Source organism: Carassius auratus, chromosome 18 (genome assembly GCF_003368295.1).
Source record: "Carassius auratus strain Wakin chromosome 18, ASM336829v1, whole genome shotgun sequence".
NCBI lineage: Eukaryota > Metazoa > Chordata > Actinopteri > Cypriniformes > Cyprinidae > Carassius > Carassius auratus.
The window spans coordinates 589,074-607,500 of NC_039260.1; the positions used below are offsets into that span (position 1 = coordinate 589,074).

Sequence of the window (18,427 nt, forward strand, 5' to 3'; positions counted from 1 at the left end):
TTTTTATTGAACAAAATGTAATTCCATAAGTTTATACCTCCTATTTACCAACATGAAAAAACAAAGACACAGCATATTTTGATTTGTAATGACTTCTTATTCAATGCATTTTTTTTTTTACCCTACATGTGATGTGCCAAGTGTTGATTTGTAAACTCAGGTATTTCTGTAGCTATATTTCAGCTATTTTGTAAGAATTTCATACAAATTTTAACATCTATATGGATATAATTTCCCTTCACGAAAGTGTTTTCTAGCATCTTCCTCTGATGTGGATCTCAAGAGCAGGAGTCAGGACGCTGTGCGCTGCGTTCACACCACGTTTGGCTGATTATTCGCTCTGCTCTTGGGCTGTGTTTCTCTAGTTAAACTTGTTGAGTGTGATCGCATGTCAGGTAAAACCAATCAAATAAAGATACACTTGGAAATCAGCGTGACTGAGTTAGTTTTGCATTCATGATCAAAAGAGCTAACCCAGTGGTAAAGAAGTGACCACAACACTTCTCCTGAGGAGATAACTTGCAGGTTTCTTACTATTGCACATATTCATAATCCTCTCTATGTATTTTCAACACTTTTTTAAGGCTGAAAAGTGCGCTGGAGTCATGTGTTATTGAGCTGCAAGCCTGATTCATTCACATGTGTGTTAATCATTGACCATCTTCACCAAACCATACATAATAATACAGATCATATGATTTTATTGCATCTTCAGCCCTGAATCAAATTTGAATTAATCTTCATTTGCTCTCAGAAAGAAAACAAAAAAAGAAAAAAACACCCTGTTTTGAGATGTTTTCTGTATTCAGTGCTGAAGGTGCGTTCATCTGAGCAGCAAGAGTTAGTTTTCATTCGTCATCTTGCCGATGTTTTCCATATTGTGTATTTTTAATTCATGAAATCCAAATGGAAGATTGCAATAGTTCTTCAAAGTTTAGGAAAGGATAAATGTCCCAGATTACAGATTTATCAGAAGGGTCATGTTTATTAACTCATTTCTGACACAGCTTAGAGATTCTGTAGAAACAAGGAGATCTACATAAAGTGCTTAAACACCAATAAAGTAACTTTAAATAATTGATTTATTTAAAAACGACATGCATATGGCCTTCAGCTTCATAGGACATGTTCTGTGCAGCTGTATTTTCTTTATTCAGTTCCATCTCACAGAAGCAACCTTGCACATCTCAAAGCATGCACACAGAACAACAACAAAACACAAAATGAACACAAACATATATAAGAAATAAAATAAAATAATAATAAAAGTACCAGAATAAAAGAAGGTCCATAAATTTGTTCAGTGACATATATTTGAAAAGCTTTACAATTTGTTTTATTTTGATAAGCTTCTTATTCTGTGATCTCATATTAGAAAGGCTTTCAAAGTATAAGATCAGTGTTACAAAATATAATATAAGATAATTAACGGATTTATAATGTAAATCTGTTAATCAGACAAAGATGGGTTTTGAAAGTATTCTCCTCACTTCACCGGCTCTTTACTCGCTTTTAAAGTTCCCTCCCCGCATGAGCCCCGCCCCTCTGCTCGCAAGCGGCCGCTCATTGGCTCACCATAGCTCATTTGCATTGACGTCATTCGAGGCTGTAGGTCAATGCGTGCGCGTGCTTTTATTGGATCCGCCGCTGTCACATTCGCGCCGCGCGTTATTCCTCGTCTGGAAACTCGCGACGCGCAAACGTCTCGTTTTCTGTCACCCGGCGGCCGTCCGTCTGTTTTCTTCGTCCACCCGCCCGCGTCAAACAGAGGCAGAATCGTAGGCCTTTGATTGACAGCTGCTCTTTGGCGAGCTCCGCGTTGACGCGCCGCTCCGGAGTTCCATCTAACGGCCCGTTTGATGTCATAGATGCAGGATCGCGCGTTCCGCGGCGCGTCAGGGCCAGATTGCAGCCTGTTGATGGGGAGCGGAATCAACGCGCCGGTTCGCTCCCAATGAGTGACGCTGAGGCCGCGCGGAGCGATCGCGTGTGTTTCGCGCCTGTCGAAGGAGAATAAACGCGCGAATGGACGAAACCGTTGCGTGAACCGAACTGGAGCCAGAATCCGCCAGAAAAGAGGCGAAGTTCGCGCGGGGACTGACCGCGAGGATGAGGAGTAACGGTCGCCAGTGAAGCGCAGAGGCGGCGGCGGGAGCACCATGAGCCGAGCTTCTGTTTGATCCAGAGACTCTATAGATCCGATCGATCTGATCGTCTGGATGATCTGACAGAGAAACATTCCTATTAGCGCAGAACGAGCGGAGCCTCGCGTCGCGTCGCGTCGCTTCGCGGCTGAATGATGGGCTGCGCCTCCAGCATCCACATCTCCGATCGGGTGGTTTATCAGAGCGGGAAAGAGTCCGAGGACTCGCCGCAGCAGAACTGCCCTCAGCCGGGCCACACCAAGCCCAGCAACGCCTGTCAGGTGAGTGTGTGTGTGTGTGTGAGATAGAGAGAGAGTGTGTGTGTGTGTGTGTGAGTGTGTGTGTGTGTGTGTGTGTGTGTGAGAGAGAGAGAGAGAGTGTGTGAGTGTGTGTGTGTGTGTGTGTGTGTGTGTGTGAGAGAGAGAGAGAGAGAGAGAGAGAGTGTGTGTGAGAGAGAGAGAGAGAGAGAGAGAGAGAGTGTGTGAGTGTGTGTGTGTGTGTGTGAGAGAGAGAGAGAGAGAGAGAGACAGTTCTCAAGTCATCATGTAGGACACTACGAGACTTCATTTCTTCTGTGGAGCTCAGTGACTGACACTCATTTCTCAGAAGAAGCACAGTCTTGCAGCTTTGTTAATTTCTTCTGGATTTTAACCCTTTAAAGTGTCTTCTGGACGTCTGCTGTATCAGGAGCTCAGTGTCTGAGGGCCACAGCGAGTGTTTGGAAACCCTTCCTGTGCTGGCTGCTGATAATGTCACACACTGTGTGTGTTTAGTGCACTTGTGTCTGTGTTCAGAAGTGCTAGCAGTTATTTGATACGGACTATAGTACGTTCTATACTAGAATACCAAATGTCCAAAAGCAAAGCCTGCTGTTAGCATAGTGAGCATTGGTGCTTTCTAATGAGTGTGATGGAGCGGTCAGATCTGCACTGAATGACTGGACATGCTCACTAAACACTGTCAGTATGCTAGTATGCACGAGAGTATGGGTGAATGAACGGGTGCTTAGTAAGGCAAGGCCTATGAGTTAATAACTCATATTCACAGTTTGATTGCTTCATCTTTACCAGCATTCTGTTTTCTACATGCATGTTGTATATGAGCGTTTTGTTAATGTTTTTTTTTTTTTTTACACAATTCACAGCAGACTCCCATTCAGAGCAGGCTTCAGTTGTGAGCCACGCCCTTATCTCAACATCCAATCAGCTTCTAAAGCATAGATCCAAGTCCCGCCCTACAGTACTCAATCTGTTACAGCATGGAGGAAAAGATTTGGCTTTAATCTTAAAGGGTTAGTTCACCCGAGAATGAAACTTCGTCCATCTTCTACTCACCCTCGAAGTATCTGAGGTGTGTGTGACTTATATTAAATGTTGTCTTTGCTCTTCCCAGTCTTTCAATGGAGTGAGCGAGTGTTTGTGGTCAACAGTTCAGAAGACATGAAATATAGTGTGCATCTGTAATAAAACGTCCCTCACACGGCTCTGGGGGGTGAATAAAGGCCCCCTGCAGTGAATCCATGTGTTTTTGTAAGATAAATATCCAGATTTCAAACGTAATAACCAGTTTTTTCAAACATCTGCTGACTGTGGGACGCTGAAGATGTGCAGGCGTTAGATGGAAGACGTATGCGGCGCGTGAGCCTCTGGGAAATATAAGAGCAAAGGAAACAAAGTGTCCTTAATTTAGCAAAGGAAAGCCTGTCTCCTCTCGTTTTAAAATCCTCCAATGTTTTTCTTTATAAGTCCTCGTTTTGTGCTTCTAATTGGTGACCTGTGTTTGGGTTTTTACCATTTAGGATGTTCATAGTATAAGGCATGAAATCAGTAGCTGTGTTTACATGGACACTATTAATCTGATCGTAATAAGACTAGAAGCACAATCAGAATAAAAGAGTCACATGTAAACACTTGATCGGATTGAAAACCGAAACTGGAAAGTACTGCGCAGGGACGTAGAAATAGCGTAATGACGTATGACGCACAGAACGAGCTGTTCTTCCTGGTGAATAAAGTGTCATAAATAAGTGTCCTGTCATTATAAATCTCCTCTTTCACTCAGTGTATGTGAAGTGGAGCAGGACCACGTCTCTCATCAGACGACTAGGTTTGAGTGCGGGAAGAGGCACTTTCACTACTTTTTACTTTTATTTTTTTTTAAGTAACATTAAGGACCTGAAGTAGATAAATATAACGTGTGCTTTTTAAAACCGTATGCAACAGCAGCGGGAAACTCAGTATATTCATGCAGTGCACGCGTGTCAGAAGAGTAAATCTGATCAGAAGCTTGTGACATGTAAACGCACATATCAACCCCATCACTTTATTCAGCGTTCATGTAAACACTACGTCCAGATTCGTCAATCAGAATGAATTCAATCCGAGGGAAGCAAAAAGTGTTCATGTAAACGCACCTAGTGTCAACAATAACGCATGTAATAATCTATATTCAGAGAACAGACAATACTGAGTTTGATAACACTGCTACATGAACAGCATTAAACATGTTCTGTTCTAATATCAGAATCTTCCAGAACTGCTGCAGCTTCTGGTTCACATACACGTTAAGAGGAACCTTCTCCATCCTCGTAGTTTAAAGTTCAGAGATGCTCGTTTATTTCGGTTGCTGTATTTCTGGTGTTAATAATAGTACTGATGCTCCCAGGACACCGCAGGTTCATGCAGATTTACTGTGCTTTCATACACACACACCGACGGAACAGAGAGGGTGTGTGTGTGTGTGTGTGTGTGTGTGTGTGTTGATCAAGGGCACAGCAGCGTCTGTGTCACTTTCTGTCCATGATAAGACTCAAGTACAAGGTCTGGCGATGGTTTTCTCATGTCGCACAACACATTCCTCTTTGTGTGTGTGTGTGTTGCTGATATAGGGTGAGTGGTTTATCTGGCCTTGGTTGGGTCTCCACTGTTCTGCATTTGTAACTCTCAACACTGGATTCTGTCAGAGAGTGTGTTTCTGTGTGTGTGTGTGTGTGTGTGTGTGTGTGTGTGTGTTTGTTAAGGGAAAAAGTTTGTTGATGATTTTAAAGTCAATTTCATCATGATCTATATGTGTATTTCATTGTAAACATGCATTGGTTGGTTTGTGTTTGAATCGTCTCGGTAGATGTCAGTGTGAAGCCCCTCTTTAGTGTGTGTGTGTGTGTGTGTGTGTGTGTGTGTGTCATCAGATGATTGACAGGTGTTTGTGTATGTGACTGACGTCTAGTTTGTGCTGATCTGAATGGCACAGACAGGAAGTAGCGCAGCACAGGGGCAGGCCGAGCTGACAATGTGCATTAACCGTTCTTCCTGGAGGGAAGTGACATCATCATCATCATTCCCAGCAGCCCCTGTGGCTCACGTGTGTGTGTGTGTGTGTGTGTGTGTGTTCACTGTAGTCAGATGCCGCTGTGTTTCTTGCTCTGCTTCTGTTTGTTTCCTGAGTATCATTTTGGTATAATACATTAACCTCTTTTTCTATTATTGTGTAATACATTTATATTTCCCCAAAACCATTTTGTATATATATATTTTTTATTGTACTCTGTTTTTTATTTCTTTTATTTTTTGGGAATCTATTTTAATGATTTAATAAAACTCTAATAATCAAACCAACATGTCTAATCAAATGAAAATAAGGCGATTCCTTCCTGACAGATTCAGGTTGCACTTGATTTAGTTCTGTGTACTTACACACTCTCTTGATTGTGTGACTTCCCTTAAAGAGCAGGTCATGTGGTATTTTAAAGTGCCCTAATATTGTGTTGGAGTCCCCTACAACAGGTTTAAGTGCATCTAAAGTCAGAAAACGTGTAATTTTCCCAGAATATACATTTATACATAGTCATTTGTCCATGATTTTAAAATGTTTAATTTGATTCAGTTCTGAGTGAAATGTCTGTAAACCCCTCCTTGCATACGCTTACTGTGCTCTGATTGGTCAGCTGGTCAAGCCTGTTGTGATTGGCACAAAGACATGAGCAATAGCAGTGCTATCATCTGTGTTGCCAAGTCCGTGGTTGTGTTTAGGCAAGGCAAGTTTATTTATACAGCACATTTCGGACACAATAGTAGTTCAAAGTGCTTTACATAAAAGAAAGTAAAATAATCATGAAGAACAAAAATAAAACAAGACATTTTTATAACTTTGGAAAGTATTTAAAAATTGACTTAAATGAATTTAAAACAAGTAGAAATAGAAAATTATTTTACGTAAAATACAGTGAATACATAAATACAGTGCAGTCGGTTCAGACATGTAAAGTGCTCATTCACTAAATGCACAGCTAAACAGATGAGTTTAGAGTCTAGATTTAAATGTGACTAGTGTTTTAGCACATCTGATCTCTTCTGGAAGCTGATTCCAGCTGCGGGTTTCATAGTAACTAAAGGAGGACTCCCCTTGTTTTGTGTGAACCCTTGGTATCTAGTACCTAGTGATCTGAGTGCTCTGTTAGGTTTATATTCAGTGAACATATCTGCTATATATTTCAATCCAAGGTCATTGAGTGATTTATAAATAGGGCTGTCACTTTTAGTTCGAAAATCGATTGCACAATCGATCGGACCAACCAAAAAAAGTTTTGAAAATGAACAGGGAATCGATTTTAACCAAATATGTACACTATTCATTTTAAAATAATTAAACAATTAAAAAATATAGATGTAACAAAACTCACAAACAAGCAGAAAAAGAAAATAAAGAATTCCGAAAGTGCAGCATGCGTGGCGAAAGCTAGACAGAAAATACCAGCAATTTTATGCACATATAAGACCCAGTGACGTCGAAAGCGACCTCTGCGTTCACACCAAACGCATTTACGTGCGTCTGGAGCGAATTCGCCTCATTCGCGCATCTAGTTACAGGAGATTCTGAGTTATGAAAAGGACCATTGCAAGCTGACAGTAATACCCCCACCTTGTGCAGCGGTACCTGAGTGTCCCTGGGACATCAGTGCGGTCGGAGCACGTCTTCTCAACAGCTGGACGTATAGTGAATAAAAAACGCTCTGCTCTGGACCCCGAAAATGTTGATCGACTTGTTTTCCTGTCCAATAAATTTGTAATGGCCCTGGTCTTTTTGATGCCTGCCTAGTGACCCTAGCCTAAGTGTCGGTTACGTTCAATAAAAAAACACACATGGCTTGTTCACAAGTACATTTAACATAAAATGTTTTGAACAGTTGTTTGAAATGGATTAAATCATTATTTAAAATAATCTTGGAGATTTTTGAATTGCCTAAATCATAATTGCAGCCGGGTTGAAGCCTGCAGTGATGTTTGTCTTGTGTTATGTAGGGCTGTCAAAATTGCTCAAAAATGACGTTCGAATATTCCCTCTAAAAAAATACACGAATATTCGAACTATTCGAACTGGTTGCGCATGTTGTCAATGACGCGCATTACGTCAATAACAGGTCAAAATAATACAAAGAGACATAACTACTTGTATAGATATATGTTTAGGGCCCTATTTTAACGATCTGAAACGCAAGTGTCAAAGCGGGAAGCGCAAGTAAGTTTGTGGGCGGGTCTCGGCGCTGTTGCTATTTTCCCGGCGGGATAAATGGCTCTTGCGCCCGGCGCAAATCTAAAATGGGTTGGTCTGAAGTAGCTTCATTATTCATAGGTGTGGTTTGGGTGTTACGTGAAATAAACCAATCAGAGCTTCATCCAACATTCCCTTTAAAAGCAGGTGCGCAAGCTCCATTATAGATTGCTATTATTATGGCGTATTTACCAGGCGCACGCCAGGAGCGGTTCACAGCCGAGGAGACTGATGTTCTTGTAAGAGCAGTGAAAGACAGAGAAGTTGTGTTGTATGGGGATGGGAGAAACCCACCCAAAATAGCGTCGGTTAAACAGGCGTGGGAGGAAATAGCCACAATTTGTCAGATGTCATTATATACACATATGTCTTACCACTATTTGGCCAACAGGTCTGATCCTTAATTACTACAATTAGCCTGAATAATTTAGATTTATTTCTATTTTTTCACATCTTCGTGGCACACCACAATGATTTCCGTCATCTCATGTGTTAATATTTTTTTTGTGTAACAATTTATGATTTGCAAAAATAACTGTTGCATCTGTGTAGATTACATGAGCAAAGTGTATGCGCGTTGTGCACGCTATACATTATGGTCAAGCATGCGCCCTTAAAATAGCATAATGAACAACGCGCAACGCGCCACTGACTTTAGACTAGGTTTTTTCTGGTCAGTGGCGCAATTGTTTAATGGAACAGCAAAATAGCACCAGGGATCGTTTGCGCCAGAACACGCCTCCTTTTTTGCGCTGAACCGCCCAGGGAGCGCAAGTTCATTCACTAGTTTAGCGACGTGCGTCTGTGGAGGGAAAAGCGCGCTTTGCGCAGGTGCAAAATAGGAATGACACATGCGTCGGTGTACAAAGTCAATTGTGCTGGGTGCAAGATAGGGCCCTTAAACTTAAATAGACTATGACAACGTATTACCTACACAAAAACAAGGAAATCAACTAATGGCCAAGACTGCAGACCTCACGCTCTCTCACCCTCACGTTCTCTGCGCATAACGGTTTAAATGAACAAATACATTTTTGTGCAAGCAATTTAAGGTCGCGACTGTTGTCCCAAATATAGCAGGCTTCATTCAGTGATTGAAACAAATATTATTAATATTAATTGCAGAACTGACATTGAACTGACATTGAATGCTACGAGCGAGCTGTGCTGTGGTAAACATGGAACTTTTCTTTGACATGAAACAATAAATAATCAAACCTCGGATCCATTGCTTGACAGAACCCCCGAAGCCTGCCCCATCCGCGATACTGATCGGTCTCATGTCCTTACAAATGAACGAAATCTATTTATGCGTTATGGTCTCTTGTCGTGTTGCAGACAAAGTAACGTTAAGTGTCAAGACGTGACTGTTTAGCTGGAGCTCCACATATTATGCCATGCTCATTTTTGAGATGTGATCTCATGTTAAATAGCTTGCATACAACTTTATCTCGCGGGTCAACAATTTTACCTCATTTTCTCTGCTGCGGTCGAGTTGGGCTCTGCACTCGCTGGCATCTTCCATGAAGACTTTCAGCAGTGATGCTGTGCCAGACAGTGTGACTCCTGTGACCTGTCCCTGAACCCTCAGGCGCGCTAGCACACCACCTGCAAAGCAGACAACCATGTCTCTACTACCGCAGGCCTTTTTTCCACTTTTTTTTTATTTTATTTGAATATTAATTTTCACCTTCCAAATTTTTTTTTATAAAAACTATTCAAATACATATTCGAATTTAGAATATTCGTTGACAGCCCTAGTGTTATGGCAGCCGTCCCGTCTGCATATATTTTTTGGAGAATGTTGCACCCCTGTTGCTGTTTGTTATTCTGCACGAAACTTCATGCCAATAAATAAGAAATATCGCTGACTTGTGCGTTTCAAGCGCTCTCTTTATGTTCGTCCGTTATGTGACGTTGAAAAAGGAAACGTCTTTTTTTAGACATGGAAAATTAATTTTACAATTGATTCGATGAACACTTACGTCTTAAAAATCGAAAATGATTTTTTCACAAAAGTGACAGCCCTATTTATAAATGAGTAAAAGTACTTTAAAATCAATCCTGGATGTAACTGGGAGCCAGTGTAAGGACCTGAGGACTGGGGTGATCTGCTCCGCAGTGTTCTGGATGAGCTGCAGCTGTCTAATGGTCTTCTTGGGAAGGACGGTTGTAATAATGTCTTCTCTAGGTAATAAAATGCTAATTTACCAGGAGAACCACGACTGAAAGTGTGTATTTTACACCCCAGAACTCAAATTTTAAAGGAGGACCACCCTCAAAACACTATTGGGCTAGTTTTGAATAGCAGTTGGGCAGGTTTTGTTGTGACAACCTGGCAACCCTTTAAATAAAAAATAATATAGTGCACCAGTGAAATAATGACAAAAACATTTGGTTTAATACTCCTGCAATCGAATGGTGCCCACAGCTAAAGTTTAGCTGCTAAACGGTAAACCCTTAACAAAACAGTAATGGTACGATAGACGAGTGCTAATGTGACTCTGATGAAACAATACTGTTTGAAAACCAAAATATGTCTACTGTAATGTCTGAAGAATGACCGACACAGAAGAGCTGCATCACATGAGCACTAACTCACAGTGAGCTATCAGAACTACTTCACAAACCTAAAGCTGCACTGGGAATACATCACATATTAGCACAAAGAAAAAATATATATGTATCTAAAATGTACAGGTAACGCATCGATGGTGCTGACAGGCTGTGGTTCAGAGAGCCTTGTTAGTCCAAATAAAGAAGATTAGAAGCCAACAAAGATACAAGTCAAGATTAGTGAAGCAGTCCTTTATAAACGAGGAGCACAACGAAAGGTTGAGTTGTATTTCTGTGGTATCCTGAAACACCGCATCTTCTGGTCTCCAGAGCGTTTGTGTTTCACGGGGGGCGGAGATTATGTTAATGTGTTCCCAGTGATGTGTACCAGTAACAGGCAGAAGATGAGAATATAGAGCGACTCGTTAAGGCCATGCTTTGAGAGATGATATCTTCTTTATCATGCACTTTTTTGCAGATTGTTTACATTGAAGGATAGCTACCTTACAAACTGCAAAAGAGATATATTTCACAAACCCATATGACCTGCTCTTTACATATTTGTAATTATTTCTTGTTAATGCGTTAGAAATTTTAAAGCACTAATTTATTTCTATCATAATTTGTCCAGGTTACACAGAGCTTTTATTTTGGTGTGTGTGTAGTGTGTCACCCATTCACACAGAGACACTGAACATGTGTTGTATTTCTGTCATGAGTCTGCTGTACATCTCACTGTGTCCCTGCATCACCAGGACCGTGTGTGTGTGTGTGTGTGTGTGTGTGTGTGAGTGTGTGTGTGTGTGTGAGAGAGAGAGCGAGAGAGAGAGTGCGCGTGTGTGTGAGGGAGTGTGTAGCTGAGAGCGGCTCAGGTTTAGCAGGATTGAGTGCTAATCTGGATCAGGACAAAAATACCTGGAGAGAGAGTTCACTGAATTCAGAGGAGGACCTTCATCACTGCTCTCTCTCACACACACACACACACACACACACACTCTGTCACACTCTCTCACTCTCTCTCTTCTCTCTCACACACACTTACACACACACACACACACACACTCTGTCACACTCACACACACTCTCTCACTCTCTCTCTTCTCTCTCACACACACACACACACACACACACACACACAGACGCACACACACACACACTCCGTCACACACACACACACACACACTCCGTCTCACACACACACACACACACACACACACACACATGTAATACAACTGACTACAGCTGACCTGAACCCACTGACCCAGACCTTAAACTGACCCACAGTAACTCAAGCTCCGGTTTCTGTAAACGAGTCAAACGAACCTGGCGCTGTGTGTGTGTGTGTGTGTGTGTGTGTGTGTGTGAGCTTGTTTAGTCTGCTTCTGTTGGTAAACTCTGGTGTGTTCTCAGATGTTGTTTGCTGTCGTGGTATTGTTCCCAGCAGAACAGAAGATCTGTTTTTCCACACATGACTGTCAGGAGACACCTGAGGTGTGAGCTGCTCTCCGTACCTGTAGTGTGTGTGTGTGTGTGTGTGTGTGTGTCTCGTCCCCTGTGCTGCTCCCTGAAGTGAGCCGTGAGGAAGCGGTTTGCCCTCTATATCTCTCACGCTGACGTCTGCGCTCTCAACAATGTCATCCACTTTCCTGTTATTCACTTCAGTGGAAAGCCACTGCTGCAGTGTGTGTGTGTGTGTGTGTGTGTGTGTGTGCAGACAGGATGCAGTGTGTGTAGGTCCGTGTCACTGAGTGTGTGTTTCTCTGCTGGTTTCACACAGATGCGTCTGGTCACGTTTGAGGTCTTCACGTGTGTAGATGAGCAGAGTCACCGTCACACTCTTTAACTGCTCACTAACTCACTGACCAACGGCTGCTGGACACAGCTCCTGTCATGAGCTCATCTCCTGAAGAAATCACTCGAGAGAGGGGCGGGGCTAAGCATCAGCTCAGCCAATAGCATTGCAGCAGCTGAATGAAAGCAGTAAAAGTTCTTCCTGTCAGTGGAGCTTCAGATGGAGCGCTTGTGTGAGATGTGTGTGAGCTGATGGAGGTTTACTAATCTCATTATAAACGAGGCCACAGTGTCAGTGTCCATGAGCAGGACACACACACACACACACACACACACACACACAGGTCTTTGTATAACTCCACTGTAAGTGTGTGTGTTATGTAATGAATTCACAGCTGATTTGATTCTGTTTGTCGTGTCTAATCAACACAGTCCTTTAAGAATGAATGTCTTGATCTTCGTGTTTGTATTTCCACATTAGTTTGTGCACCTGATCACAGTCACGTGAAAACACCCGAACATTTGTGTTTTAGTCAAACTGACGAGACTGCTTTAGATAACTCTTTATCATAATAATATGTAATCACAGCATTGATGGGTTTAGTGTGATGTGTCTGTGATTCTGAGCAGCAGGACAGTGTTTGTGTACTAGAACACTAGATCACTAGATCACTAGAACACTGGATCACTAAAACACTAGATCACTAGAACACTAGATCACTAGAACACTAGATCACTAGAACTCTAGAACGCTAGATCACTAGAACGCTAGAACTCTAGAACGCTAGATCACTAGAACGCTAGATCACTAGAACACTAGATCACTAGAACACTAGATCACTAGAACACTAGAACACTAGATCACTAGAACACTAGATCACTAGAACACTAGATCACTAGATCACTAGAATACTAGAACACTAGATCACTAGAACACTAGATCACTAGAACACTAGATCACTAGAACACTAGAACACTAGATCACTAGAACACTAGAACACTAGATCACTAGAACACTAGAACACTAGATCACTAGATCACTAGAACACTAGAACACTAGATCACTAGAACACTAGAACACTAGATCACTAGATCACTAGAACACTAGAACACTAGATCACTAGAACACTAGAACACTAGAACACTAGATCACTAGAACACTAGATCACTAGAACACTAGAACACTAGATCACTAGAACACTAGAACACTAGATCACTAGAACACTAGATCACTAGATCACTAGAACACTAGATCACTAGATCACTAGAACACTAGATCACTAGAACACTAGAACACTAGATCACTAGAACACTAGAACACTAGAACACTAGATCACTAGAACACTAGATCACTAGATCACTAGAACACTAGATCACTAGAACACTAGAACACTAGAACACTAGATCACTAGAACACTAGAACACTAGATCACTAGAACACTAGATCACTAGAACACTAGAACACTAGATCACTAGAACACTAGAACACTAGATCACTAGAACACTAGATCACTAGAACACTAGATCACTAGATCACTAGAACACTAGATCACTAGAACACTAGAACTGAACTCGTTTTGCTAATAACTGGAGCAAATCCTGAGATCATGTAATTCATGTAGTAGTAAGTGGTTTTATTCACAGATGTTTCTCATCTAACCCTAACCTATATTTCCTAAACTCGTGACTAGTGTGTGTCGGGTGAAAGTGTATGAAGATATGAAATGTGTGTATACTGTGAATATTTGAGAATGATGAAAGTTGTTTTTAGACCGTAAACCAGTTTCACTCCCAGTTTTCATGTCATGACTGTTTTCAAACACGTGTGTATCTGTGCGAGGTGTTTAATGAAGTGTTGAGGATTGTAGACAATCGCATGAACGCAGTGGACAGTCTGTTTTATTTTTCATGCCAGTAGCTACACACTGCAGTGTTTCTGAACTGACAGCTGTATTTAATTGTGGGAATGAATCTGAAAATGCAGTGCAAGACATTGCTAACCATGAATCAGTGCTGTATGTGTATTGATTCTGGAATCATGTGCTGCATTCATCATCTCTGTGCTCCACAGATCACTGAGTGTGTGTGTGTGTGTGTGTGTGTTCTTGTCTGTTGTTTCAGAGCATGTTAACGGAGGTGCAGTTTGGACCAATGAAGCTCTATGAAGATCAGCTGCAGGTAACTTCTTCACTCTTACTCTATGTTCAAACGTTCTCTTAGAAGGGTTTCTGTAGTAATGCCACTAAACCGTGAGTGTGAACATCAGGCTTCCTGCTCATCATTGTGTGTGTGTGTGTGTGTGTGTTATATATTGGGAGTTTCATTATCGCTCATTAATTCTTCAAGCTAAATTTAGGAAGGTTGAGTGAATCTGACCCGACTCCTGTATCCTGAGATTTCTGGATCTCCCGTGAGAAGATGTGAGTCCGCTGCTCTTCCACAGATTCATCAGAAGGATTCGACAGACCTGTAATGTGCAGAAACCCAGGAGCACAGAGACGGGGATCTGACATGCAGCTTCACACAGTGCCCTAAAATCCCAAACTCACTCCATTCACAGCCAGACTCTATGAGCCAGTCACAGGGTTTCCGCAGGTCCTAAAAAAGTTAGTTGTATCAAATTTAAGGCCTTAAAAAGTCGTAAATTGTACAGGAAAGTCTTAATTATGATTTGAAGAGGTCTTAAATTTGAGGAAGGAAAGACCAGAATTGTGAAATGGCTGATTGTGACGATTAAACTACGAAAGGCTAATGTTATGATTTCATTTAGCGCTGTGTGTTACCAGAGAAACAATTACATTTTACAGAACGCTCCACCTGCTGCAGAAGGATAGCGGTGTGCAGTGTGGTCTGCGAACCCTGCAATAGTATCGCAATTGTTGTTTTAACTCTGTACGATTTGATATTATCCAGTATACAGTGAAAAGCAAACAAAACGCCTCCAGAGTGCGTGCATACATTACGTGATGAAGTCTAGCAGGTTAGACTAGTGCACGGAGACCTTTCAGGCAAGTCGTGCCACTCGGCCGCCATCTTGGCAACGCCTCCGGGCAGCTATTTCAGGATAACAAGACCAGTTCCTATCTAAATGAATGGGCAGAGAGTCAGAACTGCTCTTTCACTGGTCACTGCGACATAAAAACAGCATGTATAGAAACAGCAGTGAAATTTTTTTTACTACTTTGCCCCAAAATAAGGATTAAAACACCTTTTTCCCCACAGGTTATACTTTTGCTACGCATGCGCAAGGGTTCCTCAACTGTACGCATACGTCAGTGGAACCAGACGATAGGCTTAAATGTTTCCCGGCTTGACCTTTTTAAAGCAGATGATTGGCTTTCTAGCTGGAGGGGCGGGACATGTGCACACAACCGCCATCTTTACCGTTACGGGTTTTCCGTATATAGTTGAATGGAGGATTGAGGAAGTGATATGTCTCTGATAAATTGTCTCTGACGTAGATCACTGAAAAGCTACGCAATATCACGTTCATTTTTGAAGGCGACCCATCTTGGATAATGAACGTGATATTGCGTGATATTTTCAGTCATCTACGGCTCTGTCTATTAAATGCCTCTCCATTTAAAAGCAGGTGATTTACTGACTAGATGCGCATGATCCTATCGTTAGATATATCGCCCAGCCCTAGCGTTGGGTTGGTGTTAATGCTGGGTTAGCATTAGCGTGAGGTTTGTATTAGCATTTGTGTTGGTGCTAGTATTCGTATAGAATTAGTGTTGTGTTAAAAAAAATAGCATTAAGATAATATTAGTTTTTGTATAACATTAATATTGGGTTAGCAATAGCATTGAGTTGCCGTTGGTGTTCATTTAGTATTAACGTCATGTTAGCAATAGTATTGAGTTAGTATTAGTGTTCATCAAGCATTAATGTTGGGTTAACATTAGAGTTGGGTTGGTGTTGGTGTTAGTATTCGTTTAGCATTAGCATTGGGTTAGCAATAATTAGTGATCGACCGATATTGATTTTTTATAACCGATACCGATTATTTGTATGTTTATGTACCCGATAACCGATATGCAGAACCGATATTTATTTACTGTTATACTTCTGTTTCTGACAATTATTACAACACAAATGATCTGAAAAAAACATTTTATTTATAACAATCACTCCCTCCTTGCATACAAAAAAAAAAACATTATATTTATACACAAATAAATAGAGGGGTCTGAGTCCAAAAAATTTAAGTGCACTGTTACTAAGTGTCTTTGTTTTAAAATAAAAGCTTTGATGAGGTAAAACAAATAAAAACAGGTAAAAAAATAAAGCACAAAAATGATTCTAACATATTGGTGGGGGCGGGAGGGCTATTTAGGAGTGCATAGCTATTTAGTAGTGTAACTTAATACTCCCAGTTAAGCAGAACTAGGTTTTAGTGTAGAAAACAGAGTCTTTCAGCATTCTGCCCTGTAAGCCTGCTTCCTTCAAAAATGTCATGCAGTGGCCGTGCTTGAGGCTTCCTGATCATCAACCCAGTCAGGTGCTGAGCAATATGAACAAACTTTTTTCCCCGAGACTATATAAAGTTAAACAGCACTTGTCAGTTGGCATTTTATGATCTAGATTCAATCTAACGTTAGATCATGAAATGCCAACTGACAAAGTGCTGTTTGACTATAATTTAATCAACCGCGATCGCGCATGGAGATAATAAATAATTAATTTCCACAAAGCGGTATATGTAGCCTATATGTGTATTAGCGAAATAATTGTTATGTAGTAAATGATAATATAATCTAGGGTGTTTAAACAAGATAATCTTGTCAAAAGTTTCATTCAGTGGCATTGCTTGAGGCTTCCTGATCATCAACCCAGTCAGGTGCTGAGCAATATGAACGAACTTTCTCTTCTAGACTAATGGTGAGCAAATACAACAGATAGAGAATTAAATTCAACGCTTTTATTTTCAACATGCACTCATTCATGTCTGTTTTATTTAATTCATGTAAAGATACGTCTTTATTGGGGCAGGACATAATGAATTACACTACGTGACTCAATGAGTTCGTCTCAATTGTTTAGAAACAAGCTGCATAAATTAACTATATCAGGAATTTATGTCTCAGATCTCATTTGTGCATGTCTGTTATGTTAAATAAAGTTGATTAATTAAAGCAAACCAAGTAGAACATATATTTACCTGTGCACTGAGTTGTTGTTGACTGATCTCTTCAGACGCCCGGGGTGCAATGGCGGAAATCTCAAAACGGCCACGAGATGGCGCCGTAAATCGGCGAATCCGATATTACAAAACCGATACCCGATTATGGAAAAATGCTTAAATATCGGGAAAAATATCGGTAAACAGATACATCGGTCGATCACTAGCAATAATATCTGTATTTCCATCCATTTTTGGAATATCACCTAAAAAGATGCAGGATGGAAACGCCAAGATGCGTGTAAATTCTTGTAAAAACTTTTGTGCACAATTGTGTAGGATAAACTTTTTTTATCTGATAAGAAAAAATGCACAAACTTCGATGGAAACACGTTTACTGTATAAATTCCAGCATGCTCATCTGGAACCCCTGACCGATCTCGTTCACAGCTATATGTTCTGGTCGTTCTGAAAGGCCCGAGCAAAGTCTGTCCTCAAAGTATTTCTGTGTAATTGTCACACGACTGCGTTCCTTTCATCTGCTCGCTCTGAGGCGCAAGTCATTTATCATATATGAAATGTATTATATTCAGTGGCTTCTCCTACTTTTCTTTGTGATATTTAATGCCAATTTATCAGGAAGTGATGATTTTCTTCTCTTTGACTCATTGGATGGAAGTGGTGCTTTATTTGCAGATTTTTTAAGCAGTATTCCAGGTTTGCACATTAAAACTCACAAAAATCTTTGGATGGAAACATGGCTAAAGTTGGGTCAGCTTTAGCACTGGGTTAGCGTTAGCGTGAGGTTAACCGTAAGTGTTGAGGTTTGTGCTGAGGTGTTGTGCCAGTTTTGCAGAGCTTTAATTACTGTTGGAAAGTGAAACCGTGATTTCCTTTTCCTGTTTTTGTCCTCCCAGCTGATCCCACATTCCCTCAGAACACACTCCGAGCGTCTGAGCCGTCCATCCACACAAACACAGTGTTTCATTCCAGCGAGTGATTCTTCTGAACCGTTCCAGTGAATCAGCTTGTATTCTGTTCCTGTTATTGAAGGACGTTGTTGTGGCTGAATGTGTGTTGGCCAGCACTGTCTCTCTCAGCACTGATGACGGGTGTGTGTGTGTTTGTGTGTGTGTGTTGCAGGTGCTGTTAGTGTTTGCCAAAGATGATGCTCAGAGTAACAGCTTCTGCTGGGCATGTGAACGTGCTGGTTTCAGGTGTAATGTGGCCCGAACACCAGAAGCGGCGCTGGAGAGTTTCCAGG

General features: G+C 41.2%; 1 protein-coding gene across 3 annotated transcripts in view; it reads left to right on the forward strand.

Moving 5' to 3' along the window:
- Positions 1-1,547: 1,547 nt before the first annotated feature.
- pde8a (phosphodiesterase 8A) overlaps positions 1,548-18,427 on the forward strand; it is a 28,566-nt gene continuing 11,686 nt past the window's right edge. The window contains exons 1-4 of one of the 3 annotated variants that reach the window (XM_026286932.1): positions 2,289-2,425; positions 12,025-12,278; positions 14,160-14,216; positions 18,307-18,427. The exon at positions 18,307-18,427 is cut by the window's right edge and continues 70 nt beyond it. In XM_026286932.1, the coding sequence (XP_026142717.1) occupies positions 14,163-14,216; positions 18,307-18,427 (175 nt within the window). In that variant the 5' untranslated portion in view covers positions 2,289-2,425; positions 12,025-12,278; positions 14,160-14,162. Of the gene's footprint in view, positions 2,426-12,024; positions 12,279-14,159; positions 14,217-18,306 lie in introns of all 3 variants that reach the window. The other 2 variants (XM_026286930.1, XM_026286931.1) reach the window with 2 other exon arrangements.